Source organism: Helobdella robusta, assembly GCF_000326865.2.
Source record: "Helobdella robusta unplaced genomic scaffold HELROscaffold_78, whole genome shotgun sequence".
In the NCBI taxonomy this organism is placed as follows: Eukaryota; Metazoa; Annelida; class Clitellata; order Rhynchobdellida; family Glossiphoniidae; genus Helobdella; species Helobdella robusta.
Window position 1 is genome coordinate 425,897 of NW_008705446.1, and position 12,669 is coordinate 438,565.

The 12,669-nt window shown below is 32.2% G+C and overlaps 2 protein-coding genes across 2 annotated transcripts; both read left to right on the forward strand.

Moving 5' to 3' along the window:
* Window positions 1-2,352: 2,352 nt before the first annotated feature.
* Window positions 2,353-4,997, forward strand: HELRODRAFT_116286 (hypothetical protein; the record flags this gene model as incomplete). Its single annotated transcript, XM_009031756.1, has 3 exons — window positions 2,353-2,467; window positions 2,612-2,682; window positions 2,785-4,997. The coding sequence occupies 3 exons, from the start codon at window positions 2,353-2,355 to the stop codon at window positions 4,174-4,176; spliced, it is 1,578 nt and encodes a 525-aa protein (XP_009030004.1). The 3' UTR covers window positions 4,177-4,997.
* A 4,778-nt stretch (window positions 4,998-9,775) lies between these two features.
* Window positions 9,776-10,201, forward strand: HELRODRAFT_181992 (hypothetical protein; the record flags this gene model as incomplete). Its single annotated transcript, XM_009031757.1, has 2 exons — window positions 9,776-9,976; window positions 10,073-10,201. The coding sequence occupies 2 exons, from the start codon at window positions 9,776-9,778 to the stop codon at window positions 10,199-10,201; spliced, it is 330 nt and encodes a 109-aa protein (XP_009030005.1).
* Between the last annotated feature and the right edge of the window lie 2,468 nt (window positions 10,202-12,669).

Consider the following 12,669-nt stretch of genomic DNA (forward strand, 5'->3'; position numbering starts at 1 on the left):
TAACCACCATAATTGATTATTATGTAATGCGGATTTCGATGTTAGCTTCGAATTGAATGGCGAATGAAGGTCTTGCGTCACTTCAAGACACTATCATAGTCAATATTTACAACAACAGGAAAACAACTAACAACAACCCAACAACACAACACAACAACATATAAACATCAACAACGCAACCGTTCAACTGCACTCAAGCCTATTATATTTTTTTAATATTAGCATTATCAGTAGGAAAAAAATTATTAGTGACATAACGCGCGCTTACACAGCTGATAAAAATTATTATATAAATTTCCGGGAATTATTTCGCAGCAACCAGCATTAAAAAAACTGTGCAAGATATTTAATTTTTAAGTAATTATGAAAATTTTTTAAAACTGACTTTCTAGATAAATGTTTACAGAAACGATAATTGTTTTTAATGAATTTTTTATTAACCAATATTGGGATTTTTTTTAAATAATTAAACTTATCACTGATTCAGTGTACATAGTTTGAAACATTGTTCATGATTTGTTTAAATAATTTAATTGCTCTTAGATGACTTAATTTAAAATGTTCGTTCACTATTTAACTTTTCAGATATCTGAGATTGACAGACCTTACACTCAGCAGAGATTTCATACTTTCCACGGTTTTCAACACCATCAACAACAACATTATCAACAACATCACCAACATAGCCAACAAATCCTCCTCCGACAACAACAACAACAGCAGCAGCAACTCACACAACAACAAAACAGCAAACACCAAACTCCAGATCTCATAGAACAAGATTCAGAGTTATTAAAAAACGGCGTCATCTATAACAGCAGAGCAATCAACAGTTTTAACTGCAGCGAAGACAACAAAAATACAATAAACCCGAGCAAAATGATCAACAACAAAGTCGACGAAAACCTAGACAACAACGACAATCATTCAGATGATATTGCGGACAGTTTTACTAACACAATCGCTGACAAATGTTCAAGCGACAATAATATTCTGAATGAAAACCGCCAATTTCCAATCGAAGCAAATGATAAAATGCCCGAAAGTGTGAAAAACTACAAAGCAAGCCAGTGTAAAACAACATCTTCGTCACCGTCATCAACAACATTACCAACAAACCACAAAGAATACGACTACAAACATAAGCTGATCTTAGCGAAAAGTTTCTTAACAACAACTCCTAGTACCCGTTCTCCCGACAATATAACCAGCAACAAATCAGACATTGTTGGCCAACCTGAGAACAATAATGCTGACTCTAACCAGTCGCTCAACGAAACACACGAACGCAGATCAAACAACTCAACTCCTGAATCAAAAACTCAAGATTTCTCACCTAGCACGCCACTTGAAACAATAATCGATCAGTCCAGAAACTCCAATAAAGACATTCCTTCAACAAAGATTGAGTTTAAAAATGTAACATCTTTCACATCAGCTAGAGGATCTTATCATAAAGTAGAAGGAGGAACTGCCGATAGTGCTAGTTTAAACAATGATAATCCAAACGAAGACAACGATGATGATGACTATGATGAATGCAACTCCGAGATGTCTGAATCACCTGATCAAGGTCGAACTGAGAAGTTTGGTTTTAAAAAAGAAAGATTAAACAGTCTCAACACAGACAACGAATCCAAAGACGCTGACGACATGGATGGCATCGACGACGATGACGAGAATAATGTCGATGTAGACTGCGAGGGCCGTAAAATGCCAGATCTGTTGTTGCAGCACGCTTCAACTCTCAACCATCACCATCCTCTCTACAATCCTTATTTGCAAAAGGCTTACGAAAACTACAAACATTTTTCTGATGCTGGTTTGAATCTCCCTAAGAAAGAGCCTAGTCAAGATGGGTTTCAACTATCTCCTTCAAATCAACATGCTCTCAAACTGCCGCAACATCCTCTGGCAAATCTTTGGCAGCAGTACAAATCTAACAGCAACAGCACTGACAATTCATTCAATGAAAATAACCTAAATGTTAGTTCTGGCTATAAGCCTGACACCGCACCATTGCCAAATAATTCTTTTGCAAAATCTAATGATGGAAATGAAAGTGAAAGTAGTTCATCGAGTAACAAAAGAAATATTTTCTGCTGCCATATTTGCTCTTTTGTTGGTGAGAATCATTACATAATTAAAGTGTTTTTTCTCGATAACCTTTTATATTGTATGTGCATATGTAACATTTTTGAATTCTTGAATATCTGATTTTTTTTAAAAAGTTTTTTTTATGATTTTACCAAAATAATTTTGATTTGGTAATCATAAACAAAAATATGTTTTCTAAATGATTTTCAAAATTTAAAAATGTTAGGCACCACAGAAGAAAATTTTAACTCGCACATGACCCAGCATTTTGAGCACCAATGCCCACATTGCACCTACTCATCCAGAACTGAAGGCAGGCTGAAGAGACACATCAAAGATTTCCACTCTAACGAAGATTCCATTTATACCGGTTAGGACAAATGTTTATTCCGTTAATATTTGTCAACTTTTTCAAACTATTACAATTTATTGTATTTATATTTCATTTGTTTTGTAAAAATATTGTTTTTTTTTAATTAATTAACGAATTTACAATCTTTATACTGATTTTCAGGGCAACATAAGGTTAAAAGTAGTGCTCCGAAGAGAAAGTGCAGATATTGTCAATTTTACACATATGATCAGGTCAGTTAATTCACTTTCATCTTTGGGCCCTCATATTTGTCAAGTAATTTACATGCCATTTGTGAATAAAAAAATCTCAACATTTGATTTGTATTACAACAGGTAGAATTTTGGGTTCATTTGAAGAAGCACATCAAGCCTGAAAAGTTGCTGGAGTGCCCGCACTGCGAATTCGTTACCGAACTGAAACATCATTTAGAATACCACATTCGGGTCCATATAGGTTCAAAACCGTTCAAATGTCCAAAATGCAATTACAGTTGCGTGAACAAGTCCATGTTAAACAGTCACATGAAATCTCATACAAATGTTTACCAATTCAGATGCAGAGATTGTAATTATGCTACTAAATACAGTCACTCGTTGAAATTACACCTTATCAAAAAAAAGCATCTAGCCGATGTTGTACTGAACAGTGACGGTAGCTTGCCTGCAGATGGAACGGGTCATTTTGATTCCATCAACAGAAGAGGACCGCCCAGAGGACCGCGGACGATGAAAAAATCAAAAGGAATGGAAAATGCTTTTGCGATGGGACCACACTTGTCAGACCCATTTAAGTTCTTGACTGATCCTAGAATGCAATTTGCTGCTAAGCAAAGCTCAGATGATTATTATTGGAACGATCCTCATCGAAGCAGATCTCCTTCTGAAACTTCAACAACTTCGAAGGATGAGAATATGATTATGTCAAATAAACCATCATTTCCGCCATTGCCAGGCTTATATTCAGTGCCACCAGCGTTGCCAGCAAGACCTCCACCAGTTTGCTTGCCGAGGAGATTGTTCGACTGTAGTTTTTGCATTGAAAAGTTTACTACTCCGATTGAGTTGAAATGTCATGTTGAAGAAACTCACTACAGAGATTTAATGATTTTCAAATTCAACCAACCAAAACAAAGTTCACCATTTTTAAAAAATCTGCCAATTAAGAACGAAAACTCAATTTCATCTCCAACTAAAAGTGAACTTCAGGAAGAAGTGGTAACTAGTGTTAACAATGTAGCTTTAGATCTTTCAAACGCATCGAAGCGCAAATTAGACGAAGACAAAGATTCAGGACATGCCGACTCTCCTTTCTCTGTCCACAGCTCCCCAGACTCGAATGTTAAAAAACGAGCTAGAAAGGGTCGAGCTTTTAAACTTCTAACCGAAAACTCTGATCAACCTGATGAAGAAGAAGTTTGCAATAGCACTAGCGTTGCTAACCATAATAATGATAACGTTGATAAGAACGTGGTTGTTCAGAAAGAGGAAAAAAGATCAAGCCCGCCCTTAACGACCACCTCAACCGAGCAAAACCGCAAACTGATGGTGGATTCAAGTTGGCATATCTGCCGCCATTGCGAAATGGCATTTGCAGATCAGATGACTCACAGACTGCACATGGGCTATCACGGTTACTTCAATCCTTTCCAGTGCAATGGATGTGGTGAGAACTGCGTGGATGCATTCGACTTCATGTTACATCTCATGTCCAAAGCTCACAACTAATATTTCTTCACTTCGAATTCGTTGTTAAGTATTTGTCACAACTTGAATGACCTGGTTTAGCTTATTTCTAAGTTGATACTATAAACAAGACTAATAAACTTAATTTAATAAAATTTCAATGAAAATGTAGGAGTTGAAATTTCTTTCATCCATCTGATAAAAGGCTTTCACGACTTATATTTACACGGAAACCAAACTGACTTCAATCTGCTTTCAGGGTTTAACAAATATTTCCACATGATCTCTCAGCAAATCATTATCTTTAAAATCAACTATCATGTCTATCTATGCAAATCTAAAATGAAATTACATTTAAGATTTCGAGTCATTAGAATATTTTAATAAGAATAAATTATTTTTGTGTACTCGAAGCTTCAAAAAAAAAAAATTAAAATGTTATATTATTGTCATTAATCTAAGTGTCAATTTCCAATTAGATATCATTACGTTCATTCCACAATAACGTATTAGCACGATTTTATTTTTTTTACCGTTTAAACTATTCCATTTTCCTATTAACGTCAATATATTACGCGTTTTGATATGTTATATGTATATGGTGTGGGTCATATATGTTGTATGTGTGTATATATATATATAAATATAAATAAATAAATATATATATATATTTAAACACATAATAGCATTTAATAATTTTTTACTTTTAAATTTCCTTAATGTTGTCTGTTATTTTAACTAGGTAGCTTTCTCTTTCGAATTTTCCTTTCATCGACTATTCGACGTAATTTAACTGATTAGTGATTCTTCGTTATCCATATCTTTCGTCGTTTGAAACTGTATTAATTTATGTTAATGTTTGTCAATTTATGTTAATGTTTGTTAATTTATGTTAGTTTTTGTTAATTTATGTTAATTATTAATTGCGCAATTTATTGTTACAATTTATTTTTTAATGTATTCATTTAACTAGCCTGGAAACCACATTTTCTAATTTATTTAAATTGTAATAATAAAAATAATATTTATTTATTTATTTATGAATATTTATTCATCATAATCAAACAATTTTTGATGAACTCATTTCTGTTTGTTTTTGCAAGCTCACTTTTGTATAGTTCAGTGATCGATCATCCATTTAATCATCCCATTAATCAATCCATCATTCCTTGCCAATGAAACTTATTATAACGAATACATACACTCATATACGTGTTTGAGCCTCCATGCTTATGCTTCACCCATTGGTCGTGTTTTCAATATAATTATTATTTCTTTATAGATCCATGTACACATACAAATAAACATACATACAGAAATTCATACACACATATACCTAAGTATATATACATGTATATATAGTATAAATGTTATTATTGCGATAGAAATATTTTATTCAGTCCTCAACAAGGAAAATTTTGCTAAAAGGTCAAACACATTGTACATCAATCATTCCCCACTGATCCAGCAATTTTATTGTATTTCACTCAATATGAACGAACAAGCTCCTATATATATATATATATATATATATATATATAATATTTATATATATTATATACACATACATTTATTTATTCATATATATATATATATATATATATATATGTATGTATGTGTAATACATGTATGTTATTTGTGAATATATGCATAAGATTACTTATAATATATACTACATTCTAGTTATATATGTTTTTTTTTTTTTTTTTTTTTTGGTTTAAATTCAATTTATTTTACTTATCGAATTAGAAGCTGACTTCAATTTTATTTTTTACTTCCGTATGCAACGATATTTGTGACTGAAGATGTGAACGTACATTCTCCTGGGAAAAAAACCCCAAACAGTTTGCAATAAATTTGTCAATGGATTTTCATTCAATATTTAAAAATCATTTATTGATGGATTGTCTTGAAGGTACGTACTCGAACTCTCGTTCAATCAGATCCTTTAAGAACATTGTCGTACGAGGAATTTTTTATTCTTTATGTTATTATTTTTATATTTAAATTGTAAATGTCCTTTTTCATTTTTAAATTTTTTCGACTTTCATCTATTCACGTTAAATTAAAGACTTAATTTTGTTTTATTTTTATTCAAAGAACAGTTTGTCTGTAACGTCTGTTTGTGAGACTGGTATCATCTATCTTTCTGTCATATGATATTTAATATCATTACTTCATCATTCAGACAACATTATTTTTTTAAATGAAAAGCTTTCTACGCAATTTATGCAATTCGTCGTAATCATCTAGTTTCAAACTTCTGTTTACGAGCAAATCTATTTGGTTATTTTCTAATATATTCACAAATCACTTTGACGCAAAAATTGTTCCCTAAAATTATGACTCACCACATATTAATAAGATCCGTGCAGATATCTAGACTCATGCATGCGTGTCTACATAGTTGAATGAATAATTTCATCATTTCACACATCAAAGTTGAAGACCAATCTGATCTTTTTCTCATTTGGTAAATTACCAAGTTTAGATACATGATTGCTTCTTTAAAAATGAATAATTTCGAAATGTTGCAGACAGGTGAACAATGCCAATAAAAAAGTGTTCATTCAAATAAACATCTCAATCCGTGAATGAACTAAAATAGAAAAAAACAAGCCTACCTAAATATATCTTCACCACACACACGAACACTAGACACACACATACATACACTTTCATGCATATGCAATACGAACAACTTTAACACCAGATTATGGTCACAGAAAAATAGTCACGATTCAACACACTTTCACGTACGCACACACCATGTATTAATAATCTAGAACCTACACATACGCACATACACGTACACACACACAGTGCCTGCACATTTACATTACATTACATACACTGAAACACGTGCACATGAATTTCGAAATATTCACATCCATACAAATTTTCAATTATTCAGTTTGAATGACTAACACAAAAACACACATACAAACCCACACACATACACTTGAACATACACAACACACACATTATATGTATATACATATATACATACATACATTTATACATATACATACATTGATATACGAATATAGGTGTGGGCTTTTATATATTTAATACACATAGATATTAATTTAGATGCAAATGTCAATTAATCGTTAATAAGTAATGAAAGGATGTTTGTTTCAACACATATAAACGAAGTAGATTTTGTTGTTTCCAACGCTTGATTGTAAAATATCATCTCTTTGAATTGTTGAATTGAAATTTGGAATGTCATTGCAATTGTACCAATATCTGAAAAACTATTTAAATTATTTCCGATTTGTCTTCAAATAAACTGAGAACCAATGCTAACGCGTGAAATTTCTTTTTGTCAAATTAGAAAACAAAAAAATTATTGAATCTTTTTAAAATGTCAGGTAGTTTTGAGAAAATAATATTCAAAGTGAGAATTATGATCGGAAGAATTATCATTTCAAATTCAGTGTGCAAATTAAGAGTTTTAGTGGCGAACTTACAAGCTGATGAAAAAACGCATGCAGAAGAAAATAATTGAAAGTATAAATAAATTAATAAAAATGAAAAAAAACGAACAAATAAATTAATGAAAGAAAAACAAACAAATTAGTGCACAAACAAATAAAACTATTACACCAATTTTTATTCAATTATTAGTATTCCAGCTATCACTCTATTTGAAATAAAAACACCTTCTCGTAAAAGTACGGACGTGAGTACGTGCGCACTCGAGTACAAAAAAGTTTAAGTTAGCCTGAACTTCAGTACAAATAAACATTGGTACACAGTGAGACAAAGATGAAAACAAACAAAAGTGCATTCAAACAAACATGTACAGACATAGCAAGAAGCACACGCACACAGCAAAGAATGTACCATAGAAGTGGTGGATGACAATAAAATTTTTCTGCTTTTTCAGATTACCATAGTTAGTGGTTTATACTTTCACAGATAAATTAAATCGTTGGAAATCACGCAAGAACAAAAAATACCACATTAACACTCATGTGTAATTCCACGCACACCCACATGTAATTTTGCAACCATCAAACTAACGAGAAACACTAGACACACATCACAAACAAACTTCACATAAACACACAAGTACATGAATATAATGCGTGCAAAGAGTAGTAACTAGTATAAGCAGAAGAAGAAACGCATGCATAGTCAAGTTTTCCAAAGAGGAAGAATGTTTAGGCGTAATATTTTCGGTCAAAAACAGTTAACAATTATTATTATTAATGTTGAAGGTACTGATTGCATTGCGGTATTAGTTGCAATTATTCTATCAGATTGTAATTAGCGATAAATAATGCAGATGATTGGTGGAGAGCAAATAAAGAAGTAACTAAGTGCCGACATGTTAGTCGAACATTGTTCAGGTTCTTCAATATGAGTCACATATTTTTTTCTTTAAAAACTTCAGTAAGCATGTTCAAACAAGTTGGTTAAATTTGGTGAATCGTTGAATCATTAAAGAAGTTGTGACAATGATTCAATCATTCGAATGTTACGCTTCAATGTTACGAGTGAATTGCTCAAATTGTGAACGACATCACCCACATCAAACCTTACCTCACTTCCTCATTATACACATCAAATGTTATTGATTGTTTACCTTATAACAGTTAGAAATGAATGAGCGTTATATTCGTATTTTAAGATTCAAACTTTAACTAAGCATTCGTATTTCTTTCAAATACTTTATTCATATCAAACAACTATTTGTGTTCCGTCTTTAGTGGGCAGGGAACATGTCCGAAGAATTATCGTTGCAAGTTGAAAGCACTTCCCCTTAAGTAAGAATGTGTGTGGAAATACAACTGGCAGAGCACATAAAACCATAGGGTTAATGATAGAGTTTAAAAAAACAAACGTGTAGACGATGATCGCTAGTTGTGCAGCTCCACAATTAAGGAAGATGTTGTAGGTGCAAATCAAATCACGTGATACAGCGGAAACAATCGCATCTTCTGAACAGTCGCATCAACGCTAATCAATTAAGCTGGTAATATTCGATCTAATTTCAAAACATAAATATAGAACAGTTAGAACAAAAAGAGATATTACATCAAACCATTTTTAATGCTTTTAAAGTGGCTGTTTTCTTATACCGGTGTTGTGTTTTTAAAATTGTAAAGCAAAATTTACATTTTTTGTAAGTTAGAAGTCGAGATCGGAAAATTCTCCAATGACCAAGAGTCGGAATTGGAACATTTTAACCAAGGAGTCGACAGCTGACAACATTTTTTTGACATTAAGTGAGTAAAACTAAACATTATTAAATTTCATAAAATTTTCTGGCCGCTAGTCATTCAGTTGACTTTTGTAATAATTAATAACATTAGTTAGCGTCTCTAATGTAAACACATTCATGCTCATTAATGTAAATATACACCGTATTTTTAACCTTTTTATAAAACAACAATGAATTGGATATTATATTCATCGAAGCTATGAAATTATATATCGCACTAAATCTAAACACAAGGCAACCAAACTTCTGGCCAGCCACCGAGAAATTTCTTTAACCAAATATAAGCTGGCAGTGAGGAACACCTAACAGGTGCATGTGCATATCATTATATCTTAAGCCTAATCGTCTGAAAAATCTATATGGTACGGTTTGGGCAAATATAAGAGTAGAAGGGGAAGAATCTGAATGGTTCCAGATAGAAACTGGTTTCAGACAAGGTTGCATTCTATAACCGATCTTATTCAACATCATTCTGAACTACATACTGAGAAGACTGGAAAAGCTCGAGAATCATGGAAGCGTGGCTCCGATATGCATGATGCAAAATACGCAGATGACACATACCAAATGGCTGAATGTCTTCTAAGGGCAATGGAGCTAACCGACGTTTTACAACAGGAAAGTAAAAAATTAGGTTTGAATATAAACATCAAGAAAACAAAAGTAATGCCAATCACAAAAACATAAAAACCATGGCCACAGGTGAAAGTGAATGAAGAAGAAATAGAAACAGTATCAGAATTCATCTATTTTGGAAATCATATTAACAAGACAGGTGGAATAGAGGAGGAATTGAAGAGAAGGAAAACTCTAGCAGGAGGAATATTTTAGAGATAATGCACCAAAGTTTTCAAAAGACATGATACTGGACATAAAGTCAAACTAAGGACCAACAAAGCTATAGTGGTCTAGGTTTTGATATATGGGACTGAGTCGTGGGCATTGATGTTGAAATCTTAGATTAAAATAACAACCATTATGATTTACGATTAGCCGAGTCAACACTCCTAAAACAAAGATATCCGATAATAAATATTCTAAATATTCAACAACGATAGAAAAAAATCGAAAAATTAAACCGGAAGTTAGCTAACGCGGAACATGTTGTGATTTTCATCAATATATATATATATGCATGACGAAAATTAACGAAGGTATGGATAAATGAATATTCATTTGATAATGAGCGATGTTCTACAAGGTTCTACGATGTTCTACCGTTACATATGAAACAGTCAAGAATATGATGTTGACAGCAGATGATTTGCAGTTCTAAGAGTTTCTTTTTATCAAACAACCTTGGTTGTTGAATAATAATCAAAATTTTGCTTTCAATATTCCAATTTGTGATTAATATGTTGGTGCTCGTTCGCAAATTTATCAAAAAAATATTTTATTAAATTATCTGTTATTTGACGTCTTGTTCAGTAGATTTGTAAGGTAGAGTTCAATTCTAACGCTGCCAACACGACTTCTCTTTATATATTATCCACCAACACTGGACATTTCTGACCTGAGCTTAATAGATTCAGACAGAATAAATTCTATAATTAGATATATGACGTTCAATGTCATGGAAATAAATGCTTTAGCGTTAGAGACTTATTAATCTGCGCAATTTAACTTTCTATTCTGCTGAATTATCACTGTACAACTAATAACCCACTCGTAAACCATATATATTTTATGTGAGGCTAGGGTTCGTGGTTTAAAACTAACACGACAAAAGACGAACGATATGTTAGAATTTTATTGACAAAGTACAAAAAACACCCATTTGAATGATATGGCTCGAGACACACAAGCATGTAAGACATCTCTGCAGGAATCCAGTCAAGCCTGTCACCCATCTATGTAATTTTTATGAAAGCCAAAAGCAATTAAAATTGAGCTGGAAATGGAATCAGGTGGGAAAAATAAATTAAAAATAAAATAAATTATGATGTACATATATATATATATATTATGTATAAAAAAACTACCAGTAGATTTGTTCCATATGACACACAAACAGAATATAAAATGTCTTGATAAATTGAAATCCGCCCTGATCCGAAAGGGCTTGCGAAATAAATAACTAGACGACTACGACGAGGAGGAAGTTAGAAGTGTTCTTGGAATTGTTAGTGTATTGATTCAAATGTTTCAACTGAGGCCAATAATTACATTTACTCAATGAAATAAACAAACTGTATAAAAATGCAAACACACACACGCGCGCGCGCGCACAATGAATTTATAGACGTTAGTGTTTATTATTTATTCATTGGTAAAGAAAAATAAAATTGATTATTAAAAAGTTAAAAAAAACTGACGGAAGGATGAGTTTGAAGGAATAAAACAAATTTACAATGATTTATAATAAAAAAAAATTCTATATAAAAGTAATCGATATAAAAGCAATACCCTCCAAACGTCTAAATGTATTGTTATGAACTAAACAGACGAAGCTAAATATTGTTAATTTCTTACACGTTCACAATTTTCATGCTCTAATTAATTACTCATTTGAATTCAATAAAAATTAGATCGGCAATATCGTAACATTCACAAGTATCATCATGGCAAACCACTTTCTCAACATGTGCCCATCATTATTCTCAATATTATTGTAAACTTTTTACCGTTTAGACAAAAATTAACAATCCGTATGGATATATCCGTACGAAAAAACCCAGTATGAATAGAGAAAAAAATTCCCTGTTTTAAATAAGAGAAATGTGCAGGCAAAAATTTCTGGGAATCCAAAGAGATACTCGCGCGTAACTATGTATGTACGTGCAACACTACTCCTAAAATCGTGAAATGAGTCGAACATTTATGATGTGAACGCTGATGTAACATGCACATGAATCACCAATTGATTTCAATTAATTTAATTCTCAACAATGTCAATTCTCTATATGCAATACCATACTGTTTAAAACCAGGCGCATAATAATAATAATAATAATAATAATAAAAGGAATAACAACAAGCAGAGATGAAGATATGTGCATTCTACACATGTCAGTCACCACATTTAACATGATGTGAGGTCATCTTCATCGCTTTGCATCAGTCCACCTGACTCTATGGAGACCGTTCGGTCATGCGATAATCACATTTCAATTCGTTTCACTTCATTCTTCATCACATTTCACTGAAGTTAAAAGCTAAAATCCACATCATTAACAGTCATTCTGATATCCCCGAACTGCTTGTAACATCTCTCTGCTGATTAGCAATCCATAATAATCCAGACACAAACTAAACTACAACAGATTATTCAATACTGTACGCAAGAATAATATAAATTA